The sequence below is a fragment of the Nannobrachium achirus genome, assembly GCF_963921795.1.
Source record: "Nannobrachium achirus genome assembly, chromosome: 4".
Classification (NCBI taxonomy): Eukaryota; Metazoa; Chordata; class Actinopteri; order Myctophiformes; family Myctophidae; genus Nannobrachium; species Nannobrachium achirus.
Genome location: NC_137813.1, coordinates 70,424,306 through 70,447,034, shown reverse-complemented (window position 1 = coordinate 70,447,034; position 22,729 = coordinate 70,424,306). Strand labels below are relative to the sequence as shown.

Sequence of the window (22,729 nt, the reverse complement as noted above, 5' to 3'; positions counted from 1 at the left end):
CAGATAGACACAGAAGGCAGGATGTGTGCACGCTGATCCTCACACTTCTCCCCCTATTCTCATTTGCTAACAAGTTAATATATAACACTTCAGTTAGATGGCCTTTCCACTTTCACTCAGCTCCCTCCTTCATTCCCCCATTCTCTAGTCTAACAAGCTAAAATATGAGGAGGAAACCTTTTTTTCTCTCTACCTTTTAATAAACACACACTGTCGGCCACATGATAAACCTTCAGTCTCTACTACTATCACTTATACTGTGACTGGCATTGTTTCTTTTTTATTTCTCCACTTGCCCTTTGTTAATTAAAACATATTTGTGTGTAAACAAACAATAAACACTTCAATTTGTATTACAAGCAGGGGAAGGACATTAAATAAAATGAAACAGAACATATTAAATAGACAGACAATGGCGCCTCTAACATCAACTAGTGGTTTTCCATTACATTGAACATTTTTTGGATGTCTCTGATTCCAGGTCACCGTCAGCAGTTGGATCCACTTGTCATCGTAGTGGTGGTACAGGGGTTACTGTTGGTGTGCTGTGTGATCCTGATTGTCATTCTTATTTGCACCAGAAAACAAGGTAAAATAGGTTAATTATATATGCATTATAATGCCTTATTATCTGTTTCTCATGGCTGTTACAGTTTCTATTATTAAAAATAGGGTTTGCATTTAAATACATTTAATAAAATACTTGATGTAAGGGAAACTTCATAAATCCATGAAAATACTCCAAAGTAACCAAATAAACCTAATGCACACATATTGTATGGGGCACTACAGCAGTGTTAAACCAGTAACATTATTTCTAATGCTATTGGTCACAAAATTAACTATTATATCATCCCTGTCACGTGGAAACCTTGATACTCCATACCTCAACTTCTATCTTTTTTTGAATTACATTAATTCCATAGTTTTACTTCTTAATTCCATGTCTTTACTTTATAGGAACTCGGAACATTTCATCTCATCGTGGACATGACCAGACAGCTGTCAATCAGCCAAGTGGTCCGGTAATTATTTTTCAAGCAACCAAATTCAGTGACTTGTATTAATGATGCACCCTTATCTAGCCGCCTTACACCAAATGGCTAAACGTTTTAGGCATGTTTTACTATTTTGAAAAACATTTTAAAATAGTTCAAATAGTACATTGAACCGTTGTGAGCTTGTCACATTTGAACCATAGCTGGGCGATTTGAGCTATTTAATGTTTAGGCATAAGGGCAAGCGTCGCACAAAATAGTACCATGACTTTAAATGATACTTTAAATTTCCCCCTTACCATGAAGGAGAGGACCTGATAGTGCTGTGGAAACATGTTTAAAAGTATTTTTTTTGCTGTCAACATAATCAGCTGTTGTTTCAAAGCAAATCGATTGAACATTTTGTATCTTACATGTTGATGAACTACCAACTTATACATCCATGTGATAGATGCTAGCTGAAGATTACCCTGAATTGATACGAGATGTCCTTTTCCCCCAAAATGTGGCTGTGGGGTAAAGTGAGACAATTGCTTCGGGGTAAAGTGAGACACTATCTCACATTACCCCAACATGACAGACAGGGAGAAAGCTGTAACAACCTGATTAAAGGGTCTACCAAACTTGTCTCAGTTGATTCTTATTGCGACCGTCAGGGAGCAGTTTACTATGAAAACCTCCACCGGCCGTCCATCGGGCGGTCGGTCGGTCGGTCGGTCGGTCGGTCGGTCGGTCGGTCGGTCACACGTCACACGTCACACCTTTGCCCTGCTCATATCTGGGCTCGTTTGTGTATTGTATGACATCACGCCACATCATCGGCTGAGGACTGTGTGATGTCATCATATCTCCATATATGGAGACATAAGTTGCTCATGCCCAAATATGGGCTGGTGAGGTCAGACTTAGTGTGATGCGTAGGTTATCTCCATATATGGAGATTCAACTTCAATGAGTAACCATGGCAAATCACACCGTACACAAATGACCCTTATATAAGACCGGCATTATCTACCGACAGCTGCTATAAGCCAACCCTGGCGATAAGGTCTGAGTCGAAGAAATGCTTCTTTCCTGGTATAAGACCGGCATTGTCTGTCGTACATTTCGGTCAATTCCAGTGGGGATGCCATTGAAAAGTTAATCTAGTTGTACAAAGTAATCAAAGAATGGGTTGACTGGTAGGCTGGTTGACTGCTTTATCTGTGGAGAGTGTATGTCACTGAGAGTCCTTTTATAGCGATTGAAATCATGATGAGGTCACGATGAGTCATCTATGCCCAAATATAGATTTCTAGGTCAGATGGCACATGGAGTTTGTGATGTCAAACCTAGCAACCCAATATAAACAAACCTGATGTCAGACCTGAAGTATCCTTTTATACCCATATATGGAGATACAGAGATCTCCATATATGGGCATATTAGAAAGCCCATATATGGGCATATACGGATGACATCAGGGATATCCATATATGGGCATAAAAGGGACAAGGGCTTACAGTTAAGAGATCTCCATATATGGGCATATCAGAAAGCCCATATATGTTCATATACTGATGACATCAGGAATATCCATATATGGGCATAAAAGGGACAAGGACTTACAGTTAAGAGATCTCCGGGCATAAAGGGACAAGGACTGTTACAGTAGATATAGAGATGTCCAGATATGGGCATAAATGAACAAGGACTGACAAACACTGAGATCTCCATATAACCTATGGGAATATAAGGGACGAGGACAATGCGTAGCATTGTGAGCTTGTAGACCTATTTTCTAAATATTGTTGTACATTAAAAACTTGAAATGGGTCGTTCTGCATAGTACTTGGGATTTGTTGATGTAAATGTTCACATAGAGTGTAATAATTGGTAAAACAAACTTTTGGCCTATTTGTGGAGATAAGCGACCAACGGTCGCTTATCTCCCGATTAGGGAGTCTTACTGGTGTATTTTCCCCTGTATAATCCATTTATTGCGACCGTCAGGGAGCAGTTTACTATGAAAACCTCCACCGGCCGTCACGTCACACCTTTGCCCTGCTCATATCTCCGCATCAGTATATAGGGCTTGTTTGTTTATTGCGACCGTCAGGGAGCAGTTTACTACCAGTAAGACTCCCTAATCGGGAGATAAGCGACCGTTGGTCGCTTATCTCCACAAATAGGCCAAAAGTTTGTTTTACCAGCCCATACTTGGGCATGGACGACTTATATCTCCATATACGGAGATGGCCATATATGGAGATACGATGACATCACAGAGTCCACAGCTGATGATGTGGCGTGATGTCATACAATAAACAAACAAGCCCTATATACTGATGCGATACGATGACATCACAGAGTCCACAGCTGATGATGTGGCGTGATGTCATACAATAAACAAACAAGCCCTATATACTGATGCGGAGATATGAGCAGGGCAAAGGTGTGACGTGTGACGTGTGACCGACCGACCGACCGACTGACGGACGGACGGACGGCCGGTGGAGGTTTTCATAGTAAACTGCTCCCTGACGGTCGCAATGAAAACCTCACCCGGCCGTCCGTCGGTCGGTCGGTCGGTCGGTCGGTCGGTCGGTCGGTCGGTCGGTCACACGTCACACGTCACACCTTTGCCCTGCTCATATCTCCGCATCAATATATAGGGCTTGTTTGTTTATTGTATGACATCACGCCACATCATCAGCTGTGGACTCTGTGATGTCATCGTATCGCATCAGTATATAGGGCTTGTTTGTTTATTGTATGACATCACGCCACATCATCAGCTGTGGACTCTGTGATGTCATCGTATCTCCATATATGGCCATCTCCGTATATGGAGATATAAGTCGTCCATGCCCAAGTATGGGCTGGTGAGGTCAGACTTTGTGTGATGCGTAGGTTATCTCCATATATGGAGATTCAACATTCCAGGCAATGCTCTCTTCCCTGGTGAGAATTGCCCCTTTATATAGGGCTTGTTTGTGTATTGTATGACATCACGCCACATCATCAGCTGTGGACTCTGTGATGTCATCGTATCTCCATATATGGCCATCTCCGTATATGGAGATATAAGTCGTCCATGCCCAAGTATGGGCTGGTGAGGTCAGACTTTGTGTGATGCGTAGGTTATCTCCATATATGGAGATTCAACATTCCAGGTGTAACTATGGCTACCCGTATGACGTGAGAGGTGGAGGTTGTGATATTTGTGGAGATAAGCGACCAACGGTCGCTTATCTCCCGATTAGGGAGTCTTACTGGTATATATATTAGTATATATATATATATATATATATATATATATATATATATATATATATATATATATATATATATATATTAGTTTTATATTGTGCATAATTAATGTACTAATTCGCATATTTGACTAAATATGCTAATTATCTCATTAGTTATGCACAATACAACAATATACTTTGCAGAAATGCATTCTACAGGAAAAAATACATTAGGATCAACTGAGGAAAGTTTGGTAAACCCTTTTAAATTATTTTATTGCGGCCGTAGGTCGCAGTTTAGTATCAAAACCTCCACCGGCCGTCCGTCGGTCGGTCGGTCGGTCGGTCGGTCGGTCGGTCGGTCGGTCGGTCGGTCGGTCGGTCACACGTCACACGTCACACCTTTGCCCTGCTCATATCTCCGCATCAGTATGACATCACACCACATGTGTACACAAACCTTTGTGTACGTTGCTGTGGCAACAGTCTGTTGTTGCTGGTCTGTTAGTGTACGTTAGCAACCACCTTAGCAACCATGGTTTTACCCTAGCAACCAACTGTTTACCCTAGCAACCAACTGTTTACCATAGCAACCATGTTTTTTTACCCTAGCAACCAACTGGGCATAAAAGGGATTCTGTTAGGGATCTCCATATATGGGCATAAAAGGGATTCTGTTAGGGATCTCCATATATTGGCATAAAAGGGATTCTGTTAGCTGTTAGTGATCTCCATATATGGGCATAAAAGGGATGCTGTTAGGGATCTCCATATATGGGCATAAAAGGGATTCTGTTAGGGATCTCCATATATGGGCATAAAAGGGATTGTATCCCAGATGATGCCCTGTTAGGAGATCCACACTAACAGAATCCATATATGGTCCTACCGACAGCTGCTATAAGCCAACCCTGGCGATAAGGTCTGAGTCGAAGAAATGCTTCTTTCCTGGCAAGAATTGCCCCTTTATACTGTAGGGCTCGTTTGTGTATTGTATGACATCACGCCACATCATCGGCTGAGGACTGTGTGATGCCATCATATATGGAGATTCAACTTCAATGAGTAACCATGGCAAACTGTCAACTGCCCGTATGTCTTGATAATTGGTAAAACAATTGTTTTGGCCTATTTGTGGAGATAAGCGACCAACGGTCGCTTAACTCCCGATTAGGGAGTCTTACTGGTATATATATATATATATATATATATATATTTTTTTTTTTCTGCCCATGTGTCACACTATTTGACACATGGGTGGAAATGACAGGACAAACGCTATTAAAATAATGTCATTATTTTAATCATTAATCATTAATGTACATTTTTGTATTGTGCATATTTAACCTGGCTAACCAGGTTTTTGTGTTTTTATGGTAGTTTTAAAGTGAAAAAAGTAAGTGGATCACTTTACCCCGTTGATTTCTCGGATCTGTCTCAGTTGTGGTGCAGGTGTAAACTGAGACACTTTTTTTTTTTAAATCATATTTTCTCTGCCTTTTCTCTTGAATACGTTCTGATATCTTCCATTGTTAGGAAACATCCCAAATTTCTGGGAAATGTGTACATTTTTACTGATATATATTTTAGTTCGCCTAGAGGGGAGCAAATGTAAAAAGTGTCTTAGTTTACCTTGCTCTCCCCTAAACCGGAGATCCTGTTCTTGGGACTGAACAAATAACTGTTCTATAGTTCCCCCTGCTGACTGTTAGGGTGATTAAATGCAGAGGACAAGGGTGTGTGCAAAATGTATTTGACCAAAGAAATGTTGTTTCCTACTCTACATTTGTCAGACCACAGGTCCAGACTCCACCTATCAGAGCCTCCAAGCAGCCACTGTGGGTCAGGATACCTATGATGTCCTGACACCATCTACCTCACAAGCTCATGAGTATGAACATATAATCACCACCTTTTCACATTATTGCTGTTGGCTGTGTGATGCTCATACTGTAAAATCCTTTTAACAGATTTTAAATCTATTATTGGCCTGGCCCCCACTTACCTGGCTAAACTGGTCGAACAAGCCAGTTAGGGCTTTATGGTCAGCTAGCTGACCTCTCTTTGCTATCCCCTACGGCTACCTCCCGACTTAGGGGCAAGGCCTTTGCCATGGTTGCCCCTAGGCTTTGAAACGACCTTCCCCTTCATGTCAGGTCTTCCCAGTCCATTGAGGCTTTATAAGTCCCTCCTCAAGACTCACTTTTTTATAAGTCCCTCCTCAAGACTCACTTTTTTAATTTGGCTTTTAATAGTTTTTCTCTTGTTGTACAGCACTTTGGTCGACACTATCGTTTTTAAGCATGCTTTATAAATAAAGTATGATTTGATTTACTGTTACTTGTTGTGTTCTGGTCTTCTTTCAGGAAGAGACCGCAGCATGGACGTCGTTAGTGGGAGAAGCCTCACCTGGTTGGATGTTCTGGAGAACGTTTAGCTTCCCAGCTCTGTCTGCTTTCTTTTCAAGATGTGCTCCTGGCTTTTGTTTGATTTATCATTACATTCTTCTTTATTTTCCATTCATATGCACTTCCCTATATATACACTGTTACACGGTTGTCTTTTTATTGACGTTTACGTATGAATGTACTTTTCTTCTGCTCTTCAGATGTTGTAGCTACATTCATGACAACAATTTTGTTAAAATGTCTTTACTTGTTTTGTAAGTAGTTGTTTAATAAACAGTTTTCTTTTGACTGACAACCTTTTGTGTTGTTCACCCCTTTTCCACTGTAAATATCATCCTTTTCTTGTTCTTTTCTTTTCCTTTTTCCCCCTTCTTTTTGAATGCTTTTTCCCTTCTGTTATTGATGATATCCTATGCAAAGGACGGTGTTCTATCCGTATGTCTTTTAGTGTTACAGTATATGAGATACATAAAGTTGTCCTGTGTAAATAAGCCGAAAAGCATAGGATCTCCTTTTAGTTGACCTTTACCAGTGATATGAAACTGTACTTTCCTATGCAACCTTCTAATAAATTCTTCAATTAATCAATCACTCAATCACAGTTTGTTTGTTTGTTTGTTTGGTCGGCTGGCTGGACGGTTCATGTCCTTGGAGGTTGTAGTTTGGCAGGCAAGGAGTGTGTGTGTGTGTGTGTGTGTAAAATCTGGCATGGATCGGGTCAACGGGTGCGGAGATATAAGCAGGGAAAAAGTGTGACGTGTGACGTGTGAGCACATTTGGTCATTTTTTACATCTGGGGGTCCCCCAGGTCCCTGGGGCTCCGGGGGTCCTTGGAGGTTGTAGTTTGGCAGTCAAGGAGTGTGTGCAAAATTTGGCATGGATGGGGGCAACGGTTGTGGAGATATGAGCAGGGCAAAAGTGTGACGGACTGACTGACCCACAGACAGCCGGTGGAGGTTTTGGTAGTAAATGCGACCTGACGGTCGCAATAAGCTTTTCACCCTCAGGGCGTCTTACTGGTTAGGTAATTATACTAAAGGTATGCCACAGGATTGAGATTTCAGTTACTTCTTTGTTGTTCTCAGTTCAGTGTTGGCTGGAAAGATATAGGATAATGTTTTGTCTGAAAGTGTCTTTCCAAGTTCCCTTTCTTCAGCATGTCGGCCAAATCTAGAATGTGTCATGTCATGTGAGACCAAAAAGCCCCTCGGTCAAACTTTAAGACATGGTTGCTCACCTTTACAATAATTATTGTTGATGCCACTAATATACTGTCTAACCCTAACTGTTAAATACATCCTATGCTGACTGGTTATGTCCACTTTGTACAAAGTAAAATGTCCTTTATGTTAGTGAGTGTGTTTTATTTGGTGTTATGTATGTCATATATTATCTCATTATAGTGAATAAAAGGGGTGTAACCCTTCAACATTTCAAAAGGTGGGTAAATGTGGTAGGTTCAGGGGCTGGTGCACAGAAAATGTGTAAATAGACTATGATGTATATGGGTCTCATACAAATAAAACAATTCCAGTATATAATACCGTAACTTGATACATTGAAATTAATTATTAATGAATGCATTATTAAAAATGCACACTTTTTTGGGCTAATAGAAAAAAGAAATTGCTATGAATCATCAACAACTGTCATGTATCCCCTATCCAAAAAATAGCGTTGTTATTGCGACCGTCAGGTCGCACTTACTATCAAAACCTCCACAAACTGTGAGTCAGTCAGTCAGTCAGTCAGTCCGTCCGTCCGTCAGTCTGTCTGTCACACCTCACACGTCACACTATTGCCCTGCTCATATCTCCGCAACCGTTGCCCCGATCCATGCCAAATTTTGCACACACACTCCTTGCCTGCCAAACTACAACCTCCAAGGCACCCCGGAGCTCCAGGGACCCCCAGGTCCCTGGGGGACCCCCAGATGTAAAAAATGACCAAATGTGCAAAAATGACCAAATGAACACCCCAACGGGGCTGCTCACGGGGAATTCCCGGGGACCACCGACTCCTGGTGCTCCAGAACGGATGCCAAAGTGGTGGCGCCCCCAGTGGAGGACCCCCTCCACTGCAGCTCACATAAAATGCCGTAACTCGGGCTAGGAGCGTCCGGGAGAGCCGGGGCCAGTACCTATTCGTCCGCCAAGGCAACGCGGAGACCCCACCCCTCATTTCTCACATGGCCCTCTTCTAGCGCCACCATGAGGCCGATTCTTGCAAAACACATTTTTGGACACTGCTCCTACAGATTTTGCCCTAAAATCACACAAATCGGTACACACTATGTCTACACTCATGTCATCAACATGGATCTGTCCCATATAGCGCCACCATCAGGCCGATTTTTTCAAACACATTTTTGGACACTGCTCCTACAGATTTTGCCCTAAAATCACGCAAATCGGTACACAGTATGTCTACACTCATCTCATCAATATTGATGTCCCATATAGCGCCACCATCAGGCCGATTTTTTGAACCACATTTTTGGACACTGCTCCTACACATTTTGTCCTAAAATCACGCTGCGACCTGACGGTCGCTTATCTCCCGATTAGGGAGTCTTACTGGTTTTAATATGGAATAAAACAAAGATCTCACACAAGACAGAACAGAATCATTTTATAGTATGCCACTGTTGCTGTGGCCCCCTTCCTCCTTCCCCATAATCCCCAACTTCACTCTAGGCCCGGCTGCCATACTTGATTCATGAGCAAGTCAATAGAGCATCGCAGCGGAAGTGGTTTACTGGTGCCACTTAAAAATCGTCATTCATTTTCCCCACATTTACAAAAATATGTATAACAATTATGTTAAGCCTCGAACCAAGCCATCCAGGATGGCAGTGGAATCATGACCATACACCCTTTGTTTCTATGAAAAGAACATTTTGAAAATCGCTAAAACAAAGGGTAGTTATTAAATGTAGTATATCAAATAATGTAATATTAAAATATATTTTCACATAGGATCAAAGGTCGTATGGTTATGATTCACTGCCATCCTGGATGGCTTGGTTCTAGGCTTAACATAATTGTTATAAATATTTTTGTAAAAGTCTATGTGGAAAATTTATGACGATTTTTAAGAGCCACCAGTAAACCACTTCCGCTGCAATGCTCTATATACCTCCAAAACAAACATTTAGATCTGGTGCTGCAGTGGTTATGACTTTGTATGTGTTGTGACCTGCCAGTCACACCATAACATTGCGACACCTGTCATTCAAAGACGCTCGTATCCGGCCGTATCAAAAGCTGTATGCTTTTTTTTCTGTGTTGCTGAATCTTCAATAAATGGTCAACTTCACCTTGACTGGATATTCATATGTTTCCATTATATTTGGCGTTTTAATTGTAATGGACGTTTTTGATATTACTACACATAAGTTAAACAGATCAGGAAGATGCAGGACTGCAATGTCAGGAATCAAATACTTTATTGTAGATCTCATCACAGAGGAGAGAGACTTGCGTCTCCCTCCAGAGCTTCCCTCATAAGCCCCGAACACCAGTCATTTATACTGGCAGGAGATACATAGATGTACCAGTATTTGGCCACTCCTTACATGGTCCTTATTCTATAGCTGACACACACACACACACACACACAGTCTGCATTTGACATAGGTTTGTGTGAGTCAGCTGTTTGTTAGAAGTTTGTCAGGGATGAACAGGTGATTTAAGTTGCATCTACTAACACATTTTAATAAATCAATACCACAATGACTGTTATATGAATTGTGTCCACCACAATGTGTCAGGTTGTTGTTGGCCCACCCCCCCTTTGAGAGTATGTTGCAACAGGAAGTGAGAATTTTTTGACCAATTTGAAAGTTTTTTTGTTTTTATGGCCCTTTATCATAGATGCATATTTCATGATTTCAATTGACAAAATAGATCCTGAAATAAGGGTATCTGTTTAGATTTGTTATCAAATGTTGCCTAGCAGTGGTTTTCAAACTGGGGTCCGGGGACCCCCAGTGGTCCTTTATAGGTCTGATAAATGAACACTGAGAACTTTATAGGGTAGATTGGGTTCCCTGAGATAATAAAACTGGGGGTGAGAAACTTGAGTGAGAAAAAAAAAATACATTAAGCTAATCATCTGGGGACCCCACTTGGGGTCCCGACCCCAAGTTTGAGAACCACTGAGCTATGAAATGCTCAGTTTTCTATCCGGCCGTACCTGAAACTAAAACTGTCCTCTGTGGGCCTCTCTAAAATGAGCTACACATCCTGTTCAGGCTACACATTTGTGAGCCTCTGTGGTCTGTCAAAGGCAGATATGGCCAACCACAGTGAGCTGCTGCATGTGGCTTTTCTTGTTGTTTGCAAGGCATTGACACACAAACAATAGCACACTCTGTAACTCTCCAGCAAGAATACACAAGATCACACATACAGAGTAAAATGTTTTTCAAATATGCTTTTGTGTCTGGCATACCTAAAAAAATAAATAATAATAATAATAATAAAGGAAAATACTCTTTCTTATTGCAGTGCTATCTGAAAGCTATACATATTTCAGGATATCATTTTAATAAAATCATAATTTGTTCACAATGCAATGCACCTTTGCACCTCTGGCACAGGCTGAAATATATTAATTTGGGGTCACAATATGGCAAATTATTATGTTGAATGAACACACACTATACTTGCTATAATATAGTGACATAAAACAAACTTTGTGTGCTTACAGAACTGAAGTGTTGCTTTTAATAATTGGCGCTATCTCCATGGCTGTGTTGAAAGAAAACAAAAAGAAAAACAGATCTTGTCATCTCAAGGCCTTGTCCACGTTTTATCTTGTTTGTCTATGTTGGTATAATTACTCAACTACTGTTTAGTGGATTCTGGTTTATTTTCCTCTAGTGCACAATTCATTATCTTGTATTTTATGTTGCTATCTGTATTACTTTTTTAAGTAAATAATCAAAATTAAAGGGTTGTGGGCTGGCAAAGTTCCACAGGAAGTGCACCTTTCATGTGCCCCTTAGTAAACCTTGATCAGACTAAAGCTTTCATTTGAATCAGCTCCCTGTCTAAACACAAATGACTGAAAACATAGAACTGTGTGTAACTACAACTGATATTCTAAAATGAGACCCATATTTATAGAAGAATCTTTTACTTTCCTCTAAACTCCACATTGAAAGCATAAGAAACTAGGAGAAATACTTTCTTAGAAACAATGTTTTTGACACTGGAGAGTATTTTAATGTATTGTTTCTCCCCCCCCCCCCCCCTTTTTTTTTTTTTTGCTTTACCTGTCATTCTTTTTTTTTTTTTCTTTTTTTTTTTTTTTTCCCCCACTTCCTCTCTTTTAACAAACTGGCCACTCAATGTTTTTCTCTGTTTTTTTTTGTCTCTATGTGAAACTCCACGTGTTCTATCCTCAGCCATGATCCAAGTTCCCCAGCAGATCCCTTTGGGAATAGTCAGAGTCCATGAAACCATCACATTATGATGGCCGAGGTATAAGCAAAGTCCTGGACGTACGTACTGACATCTTTACCACCTATATGTGCCATGAATTGTTCTGACGTACATTTGCAAAACACAAAAAGGTACAAAGGTTTGATTGCATACATCGGACTATACAGTAGCATACTAAGATCTCATCATATCCTTTATTTAACCAGGTGACATAAATCATTTGCTATGTCTATACCCTAAGGCAGTGGTTCAAAGGACAACCAAATTGATATGTTTTTGACTACGGACCCTCATCTGAAAATGTTTTGTGCCAGGGACCCCCAGAAGAGAAGATTTGTGTTATAAATGAATAAATAAATTCCAAACTTTTTTTATGTTTCAAATATTTTCCAAAATAGCAGATGTACAGAAAAAAAGTTTAAAACATTAGCTTGGGACCCCTTGGAAGTTGGAACCCCCTCCTCCTCCCCTTGATGTTCTGTTTTACACACCATTACAATTCTTATTAAGTGTGCCTGCCATGCAATGGCAAAACACTTATTGTAATCCGCCATACTTAAGTAAATAAGTAAGTAAGTAATTAATGTTCTTGCAAATTTCGGCACGTAATAACTGCCGAACGATTTACGCCACCGCCGCAATATATACATCAAAACGTGCGGCTCGGCTGGGAATGGGGTGCTATTACTTTTCTAAGAGAAAAGTTGTATCGTTTAATTGATATTAATTTATTAGTGAATTAATTTTACCCATTGACTTATAATGGGAATCGCAAAAACTCACATTCAATATTTTTTTTCTCGCAAACCATAGGGGCTACAGTTTCAAAACTTGGAGAGGAGATTTATAATGATATCAAGGATTAAATAAAAAATAATTTCGTCAGTTGGCCTCATGGTGGCGCTATAACAGTCCACTTTACCTTTCGGCCTGTAACTCTTGAACCGTGGGTCGGAAAATTAAAATTCCTTTTTCCGTGGATTCCTTGGGTCATGACGCATCTCCTCATATAGGCCACGCCCATTTGCGTCACGATATATTTTCCGCCATTTTGAATTTTCTTCAAAAAACACTTTTTGCTCCTTTTCCTACATATTTTCTCCAAATGTCACAAAAATCGATACACACGATCTATGGACTCATGCGATAAACATATTTAAACGATATTTTGATAGTCCATGCCGTTCTTCCGTAACAGGGTTCCAAAGTTAGCGGGAGGAGCCCGTTTTGTAAGAAGTAGCCATAAATCACAAACGAAACATCCAGTCAACACCAAATTTTAACCACAAGTGGGGGGCGCTATACTGAACATATACCCAAAAGCATTTCCACTTCGACCCATAGGGGGCACCACAAACGCGCAAAACGTAACCGTTTCATGCCAAAACGTGTTTTTCAGGGGGAACGACCCTCTCAAAACGAAACACTAACACCAACCGCTACACAAGGTTGCACAGACTTAGCGAGCTGCAGGCACACTTAAAATTTCTTAGAAATTTTCTTTTCTAGTTTTGATCATAATACACAATTACTGAATGTCAGTCTCCAGGTTTTCTTCAGAACCTCATATAGGCCACGCCCATTTGCGTCACGATATATTTTCCGCCATTTTGAATTTTCTTCAAAAAACACTTTTTGCTCCTTTTCCTACATATTTTCTCCAAATGTCACAAAAATCGATACACACGATCTATGGACTCATGCGATAAACATATTTAAACGATATTTTGATAGTCCATACCGTTCTTCCGTAACAGGGTTCCAAAGTTAGCGGGAGGAGCCCGTTTTGTAAGAAGTAGCCATAAATCACAAACGAAACATCCAGTCAACACCAAATTTTAACCACAAGTGGGGGGCGCTATACTGAACATATACCCAAAAGCATTTCCACTTCGACCCATAGGGGGCACCACAAACGCGCAAAACGTAACCGTTTCATGCCAAAACGTGTTTTTCAGGGGGAACGACCCTCTCAAAACGAAACACTAACACCAACCGCTACACAAGGTTGCACAGACTTAGCGAGCTGCAGGCACACTTAAAATTTCTTAGAAATTTTCTTTTCTAGTTTTGATCATAATACACAATTACTGAATGTCAGTCTCCAGGTTTTCTTCAGAATATGTGACACTGATTTAGCCTATGGCACATATTATATGAGTCCACTAGTACTAGTGGTTCAACTTCTCAAACGTTTTATTAGCAGGGACCACCATACAGTAACCAAATGGAACGCTCTCAGATGGTCATTCAGGGTGATCTCTTTATGTTTCTGGTAATAGCATACTCATTTATTATGTGGCAAAAAAGGAATTTTGGCAAAAATTTCCACCACAAGCCAAGACCCCTGACCCATAGGGGTGCATTGACGTGTATTGTAAACACACATCGGAGAGTTTTGACACAAATATTAGACTGAATTCATAAGTACGAAGTTGCTGTGCATAATTCTTAGCCCTTGTGCTGAAGAGAGGAGACGAGAGACGCAGGCAGGTTATCAGGTTCTTCCATCAGTTTATTGGACAGACAGAGACAGCGGAGCAGCAGAGACTGAGCTCCCACCGGTCAGCTCGCCGGTGGGACATACACTTCTCACACCTCTCACTCTAAACTTACATGTTCAGAGTTACTTATATTGTTAATTTCTGTCAATCATTACAGGGCTTATCTTGACCCAAACCTTGAAAAGAGCCACAAATAGGATGAGAGCGATCCCAGCTGTTGGTCAGTCACTTACATAAACATATGTTGGCTCATTCTTACCTAACCTGCATGTACCCATCATATGAGTGTATATGTTAGCGTAAGGCGTTACAATGACTTGGATGTACCATCTTGTACATGTATGGACATAACCAGACCATAAATGTAGGCCTACTTAGGCCTAGTACTTTGCTTGCATTGTAATCCCAAACGCAACAAAATGGAGCGTGTAACAACAAATTAATTATGTGGATGCATATTAACCATAAATAAGAATATGTAGTTTTTGATCCACTTTGATATACCTCAAATCCTCCCTTTGAGACATAAACACTATGTCTCAACACCAGAAAAAGTGGAACAAAAACAGTATGAAAGATAGATCAACATACATGCGGACATAAAGATTACACTGTATTGTCACAAAGACAGGTGATTTACGTCACATCATTAGCGTGAAAACATGTAGGTCCAAACTTATTATTTGGACATAAATATCAGGAGACTGGACGTGCCGTCTTACATCTGATGCGTAACTTCGACTGACTGCAGAAGGCAAAGCACTGAACCAGTCGTACGCCTGATATTTTTGTCCACTCATCTACTTGTGTGTTACTCTCAGTGTGCAGGATCTCTCTGTTCTTCCTTAAACTCTTGAGCTAAAATGCCAAAAATAATAAACATCATAAACATCATAGACCATGAAACATGTACTCTTGAGGGACCTTCCGCCCTTTCTAGTCACCATGTTCATCAAAACCTCCACGCCATAAAAAGCGGAGAAACTCAAAATCCACATTAAAACCAAGAGACCAGAGAGTGAAAAGAACCTCCTTCACAACACTATATTGCCAATTGCTGCCAATAGCCCTGTAGTGGAAATCACAATCATCACAAAAATACAGTATAACCTATAATGTACAGCAAACATGTTAACCCATCCATCTGGTCTTGAATTGTTCATCTCTCCTTCGATAATGCTGTTGCAAAGCCTTTTCGCAAAAGTCCGCAAATGTCAGTGTTCTCACTTACGAGCAGAGTTGAGTTCTGTGTCCTGTACAGGGACATGCTGGGCCCCTGATTCAGCCCGAGCAAAAGGAGTTGGAGAGGCCCACATTGCATAGTGGCCTCCCTTGGTGCTGATATGGAGGAATGGCCCATATTGCACCTTGGCCTCCCTTCATGGTGTTAGCCGCTGCTGTCCATTGTCTTCAGAAGTCTGTCCTATCCCCCCTTTTTTCTTTCTTTTTTTTTGTCTTTTAACACTATCATATCATCACCGCAATGGTGAGGTCGAAGCGTGGCATCATCACAGGAACTGGTGTAGAGCCTGCAAGGTACATGCTTGTAGATCAGCTGATGTTCTCCATTGGTGTGGTGGTCCGCAGCATCCCCATCTCCGCGTAGGAAGACTGGCCTGGTTCACAGAACTGCTCCAGTGACCACCCAGGTGACGTGGTAGCCTCTTCCGTGTATGAAGACGACCTGGCATCTGGATCAGGTCAGCGCTCAAAAGTCACCGTCCCAATGCAACAAGGGAAAAAAGAAAGAAAAAGATACACAGACTTCGCACTCTCTGGTTCTGTCGCCTGCAGCGGAACAAGTCCATCCGTGTGGAGTGGAACACGTCTGCTCCAATGACGACGGGTTTCAAGGCACCATTCTGACGTGTATTGTAAACACACATCGGAGAGTTTTGACACAAATATTAGACTGAATTCATAAGTACGAAGTTGCTGTGCATAATTCTTAGCCCTTGTGCTGAAGAGAGGAGACGAGAGACGCAGGCAGGTTATCAGGTTCTTCCATCAGTTTATTGGACAGACAGAGACAGCGGAGCAGCAGAGACTGAGCTCCCACCGGTCAGCTCGCCGGTGGGACATACACTTCTCACACCTCTCACTCTAAACTTACATGTTCAGAGTTACTTATATTGTTAATTTCTGTCAATCATTACAGGGCTTATCTTGACCCAAACCTTGAAAAGAGCCACAAATAGGATGAGAGCGATCCCAGCTGTTGGTCAGTCACTTACATAAACATATGTTGGCTCATTCTTACCTAACCTGCATGTACCCATCATATGAGTGTATATGTTAGCGTAAGGCGTTACAATGACTTGGATGTACCATCTTGTACATGTATGGACATAACCAGACCATAAATGTAGGCCTACTTAGGCCTAGTACTTTGCTTGCATTGTAATCCCAAACGCAACAAAATGGAGCGTGTAACAACAAATTAATTATGTGGATGCATATTAACCATAAATAAGAATATGTAGTTTTTGATCCACTTTGATATACCTCAGCATCTATATGCGTATGCCCTTTGTCTTCATGCATGGGGTCGTGGTCTGGGCCGTGACCCGTAGCCTACTCACCTGCATGAAGGACGAGTAAGCTTTAGACCATGGGTCTTCAACAGGGGGTCCGGGACCCCCAGGGGGTCCTCAGAGTTACTACAAGGGGTCCTCCAAATCTTTGAGTGATAGAACGTTTTTTTCTCCTTTTTTATATGAATATTCTGAGAACTTTGGCCAAAAATAGCAGATCTACAAGCTCACAGATCTACAAGCTACGAGCTTCGGCTATTTTTAGCAAAGAACTTTGGTGTAGAGGGGGAAAAGAGCAGACTAAGTACAGAGTGAAAGGTCAAGTTTATTAAGTATTGACGGTTCAAGTGTTTAAATATCTGAAAACACAAATTGACATGAATCCAAAATACACTGATGATTGTGCTGTCAATGAAACTATATGGAATCTATGAACAGGTTGTGGGAGTCCCTGCTTCATCTCTCTCTCAACTAAGGGGTCCTTGGCCTGAAAACGTTGAAGACCCCTGCTTTAGACACTGAGACCCAGGCAGGCGCTTGGAAAGTGCCTTGTTGTGATGTGTGGCGCCCTCAAGTGGCCGAAGGCAGGATCTCACATCACATTTTCTCACATCTCTATCGCTCTTTCTCTAGCCATGCGTTGCGAACGATATGCCACTTTGATTCTGGCCCACACTCACACACAACCCAAGAAAACCTGTCTCTCAGCAATGGTCCGGGGCTTACCCAATCCCAAAATGTCAGGCTCGAACAACACCCATTATTAGCAAACGAAAGTAAATCCGATAGGCCTATTTACTTTTGTTTTCACTTTTCAATGTTGCTGTGAGTGTAGCCAATATACAGTAACTAACCCACGAGGCTGGAGCAGGTCATCATGGTTGTCTCTCATTTGTCATCGATATATATTTATTTCATTTTCCTGGTAGCATGGACCAGCTGCTACAACACTTCTGTGACAGGTAATGTTAACAGTTAAGGGTATCTTCTAAAAGTTAATTAGAGCACAGTTAATAAGAACTGCTCACTAAAGATAAGAATAATAATTGAAACAAATGTATTATTTTGTTCTACAGGTAGGGTGCGCTTTAGTTCAACATTTACAGAACCGAACGTTATATCATTGTCAGTCAGTGTGTTATAGGCTATGCTGCGCCTTACAGTGCAGAGAGGATGTGTCAGCGGCACAAAATAGGCACGCACGCACGCACGCACGCACGCACGCACGCACACACACACACACACACACACACACACACACACACACACACACACACAAACACACACACTTTTCTGTGAAAACGAAAATGAAATTTAGAAGCAAACACTAGTAAGTTAATTGTTTCAATTTCGTTTTGAACCTGATTCCCGCCCCAATTTAACAGCATAGGCCTATTTTCTGGCGATGTGGTTAAACAATGTTTAACCCTTTGAAGTTTGAATTGACCTTAATGGGTCAAAAGTAGAGTAGTTTAACCATGCAGTACATGAGTGACTACAGTCACCAGCACTTTCGCCTATAACATATTCGCCTACACGCATTTGGTCCTTTCGCCTGGCATTTTCGCCTTGGAGGAGAGTCTTTTCACCTACCTGTCTGAGCCATTTCGCCTACCCTCAATTCTGCTGTCAGACTGTCCATGTTTGCAAATTATCTCTTTGTCATTTAAATATTATAGTGACTGTGACAGTGGTGTCAAGTGAATCTAACAGTTTACTTGACATTTATTATTTACATCACATTTTATTCCTAAAAAATGGCAAAATAGTTTTTTATGCCTGTTGACAGGCAAGGTTGATTCTATAGGCTATTTAGGTGTAGCATATCTTATATAGACCTATATAGGCTAATAGCCTACATATATATTTTGTATAGCCTAATGTTAAAACAACATAGGCCTACAATACTGTTCATTTTACAATACTGTTCAATACTGCACCAAAGAATGTATAGTATCGGGACATGGATTAATTAATTATTTGGGCGCACCTGATTCCAATAGCTCTGTATTTATGTGATTACTATGGAGTGCATAGGATAGCCGTGTGTAGGTTTGACATGTAACACCACTGTCACAGTCACTATAATATTTAAATGACAAAGAGATAATATGAAAACATGGACAGTCTGACAGCAGAATTGAGGGTAGGCGAAATGGCTCAGACAGGTAGGTGAAAAGACTCTCCTCCACGGCAAAAGTGCCCCGCGAAAAGACCTGGCGAAAATGTTATTGGCGATTATGCCTGACACCGTGAATACAGGTGCAGCCTAAGAAAACAAATGAATCTGTGGAACTTGAACTGGGCTGGCCACATTAGGCTATAGCCTACCTATGTGCATTGTGCACAGCTCCAAATAATACATGCATGTTAAAGACAGTGTGTGTGTGTGTGTGTGTGTGTGTGTGTGTGTGTGTGTGTGTGTGTGTGTGTGTGTGTGTGTGTGTGTGTGTGCGCGTGTGTGCGCGTGTGTGTGCGCGTGTGTGTGCGTGCGTGCGTGCGTGCGTGCGTGCGTGAGAGAGAGAGAGAGAGAGAGAATGTGTGTGTGTGCAGTGTGTGGGTCACCAGCCTATTCGCCTATAACTTATTCGCCTTAACAGATTTGGTCCTTTCGCCTGGCTCTTTCGCCGTGGAGGAGAGTCTTTTCACTGCCGTTGAAGAGCCATTTCGCCTAAATGTTTAAGGGTCCGTCTTTTTTATCCATTTTGCCTGGCTTAAAATTTTAAGTTGGGTGTCTTTAACTAGGCAACGATGACACGCGGTGCACATGGCTGGGCTCAGTGGGATGCCACGCTGTGGGCAGACAGACAGACAGGTAGACAGACAGACAGTAAGAATTTGGCACAGAGCAGAGGAGAGCGCACCAGAACCAGACACAGAAAGTTTATGCTTGGGGGGGGATCTGCACGCCTCCCACCAGAACAATTTTGCTGCATATCCTATATATTTTACAAACCTTCTTCACCATAAAGCAGCAGTAGTAGGCTATCTTCCAAATCAAATGTTATGATGTATATCAGGAGGAAATCATGACTCATGACCTTGCGCAGCAGTGCACGTATAAATTAATTAATTATTTGGACACTGATTCCAAAGCTCTAATCTGTATGTCTATGCTAGCAGACAGGTGAGGCAAACATGGACATTCTGAGGGACTGAGGGTAGGCGAAATGGCTCTTCAACTGTGGTGAATCGACCAGACAGGCCTGGTGAAAAGGCTCTCCTCCACGGCGATAGTGCCATGCGAAAAGACCAAATCCATCAAGGCGAAAAAAAACATAGGCGATTACGCCTGACACCTGTGTGTGTGTGTGTGTGTGTGTGTGTGTGTGTGTGTGTGTGTGTGTGTGTGTGTGTGTGTGTGCGTGCGTGCGTGCGTGCGTGCGTGCACGTGTGCGTGAGTGAGAGAGAGAGAGAGAGAGAGAGAGAGATGTAATTGCATTGTATGTAGGCTATGAATGTTGTTCATGTCAATAATATACTGCATTTCAAGGGGCTATCTTTTCAATAAAGGCTATCTCTTCAACAGCAACACAGCTGCACCAAACAAATGAATAATGAGTGTGTTGGACTTTAGTTGTGTCCAGAGCCAAGGGAATGCCAATGTGCAAGCATAGACACTGACACTGACACTGACACTGAATCAAACACATCCATTATCAGCTGCAGCTTTGTTATGCAGCATGCCATTATTTACCCTGCTGTAGTTTTTGACCTGATGTTGAAAACAAACTACAAAGTCAACCCAGGTTGACATGCACCTTTATTTTACAGTGTACCCAGAAGGGTCCGCAATCAAAGTTAAATTAAGACAGCATTTTGCAGTGTAGCCTAGACTGGAGATAGCAATCACATTCTGTTTTTGATAGCCTGTGTTTTTAAACACCCACATGGTGGCACTATATGACAAAAGAAAGTTGTCAAAATTGTCATTTGCTGATAGTCAGCTACATGTCAGGATGCTGTATGATATAAGATAGCATGCCTACCTTTTTGGTAAAAAAAAAAACAACTAAATTCCTTAAGTGCCTTGTACATCTGCTATTTTCATCAAGGAGATTTGTTGTAGAGGGGGATGCTTTTCTTTTTTTAAAGATATGTTTTGGGGCTTTTATGCCTTTATTGATAGGACAGTAGACGGAAATGGGGAGAGAGAGGGGAAATGTCGCTCTTTCGACAACGCAACATTTCGACAACGGAGCATAGGCAGGACAGCGCCTCACCCCACAGAGGTTAGGGTTTGGGTTAGGTTTGGTTGTGAAAAGATGACATGTAGAAACAGCGACACGAGATGGGGAGTGACATGCAGCAAAGGTAGTCGGGATCGGGACTCGAACCAGCGACACACTGTCAGGCTACTCTAAGCCTATGTGTTATGCACCTGGACCGGTAGGCCCCTGTGGATGCTTGTAAACTTAGTAGGGTTTAACACCAAACCCTAAATACTTAGTTAACCAGAGTCTCCCAGGGGTCTTAACAAGGACCACTATTTATTTTTTCTCTCTTCTTTCTCAAAATGTTTATTTTAATTAGAACCTCAGGTGATGGGGTCCTCTCAGACCGTGCTGGCCAAAGCGGGGGATGATGTGACCCTTCCTTGTCACATCGAGCCACCTGTTGATGCATCCAAGATGACAGTGCAGTGGACCAGACACGACCTGAAACCACAATATGTACACGTCCTCGCAGAAGGGAGGGAGGTTTTCTACTCCAAGAACCTGTTGTACAAACGGAGGACATCTCTGTTTCATGAAGAACTGCCTCGTGGAAACATCTCACTGATGCTGTTCAGAGTGCAGCTCTCAGACGAGGGGAATTACACGTGCTATGTTCCATCCCTGGACAGCAGCAGCGAGATCCAGCTCCTTGTTGGTAAGATTTAGTGTGGTAAACATATGTATACGAAAATAGACTAAAAACTAGACTTTTTAGAAAGTCTTCTCAGATTTGACTTGTGGATTGTTGTTTTACTGCTACAGTACATTCCACAGCCAAGTTGTCAATTACACATCTCTGGAAGGAAGGAAGTCATGAATAATGATGGATGGATGGATGGATAGGTAATTGTGTTTATTTGTTTTTGCAGGGGCTGTGTCTCAGCCAGTGATTTATTTAATTGGAATAAAAGGCGGTCTCTTATCTTGGACATGTGATTCTGGGTGCTGGTATCCACAACCTGAGGTGTCTTGGCTGGACAGTGATGGAAACAACATCACTGCTGAATCCACATTGACTGTCAGAGATCGACAACACTGTTACACTGTCCGGACGACCGTGGCGGTGAGGGGAGAAGCACAAGTGACCTGCAGAGTTCACCTACCACACTTCAACTACACCAGCACTGTTCAGACACGTAGTGTCATTCCAGGTAACACACATTCCATAATCTTTAAGCCTTAAGGAACCTGTGTGAAAGTGCGTCAACTTCAGACCTTAACTCATCCAGTGCCAAAACCGAACATGTTCGGTTTTTTAAAAACGTATTACATATGCCAAAACCGAACATGTTCGGTTTTTGAAAAAAAAAAAAAAAAAAAAATTTGAAAATTTAAAAAAACATTTTTTTTTTGGGACCCCATCAAATCTAGTGAACATGATTTCA

At 41.6% G+C, this 22,729-nt stretch overlaps 1 protein-coding gene and 1 long non-coding RNA gene across 2 annotated transcripts; both read left to right on the top strand.

Moving 5' to 3' along the window:
* The first annotated feature begins 479 nt into the window (after positions 1-479).
* LOC308283366 lies at positions 480-6,064 on the top strand. The gene is made up of 3 exons (XR_013961915.1): positions 480-589; positions 961-1,025; positions 6,025-6,064. It is a non-coding gene; the product is annotated as an uncharacterized lncRNA (long non-coding RNA).
* A 15,600-nt stretch (positions 6,065-21,664) lies between these two features.
* On the top strand, positions 21,665-22,527 carry LOC308283175 (butyrophilin subfamily 3 member A2-like; the record flags this gene model as incomplete). Its single annotated transcript, XM_080723553.1, has 2 exons — positions 21,665-21,999; positions 22,214-22,527. The coding sequence occupies exons 1-2, from the start codon at positions 21,672-21,674 to the stop codon at positions 22,525-22,527; spliced, it is 642 nt and encodes a 213-aa protein (XP_080579679.1). The 5' UTR covers positions 21,665-21,671.
* Positions 22,528-22,729: the final 202 nt, after the last annotated feature.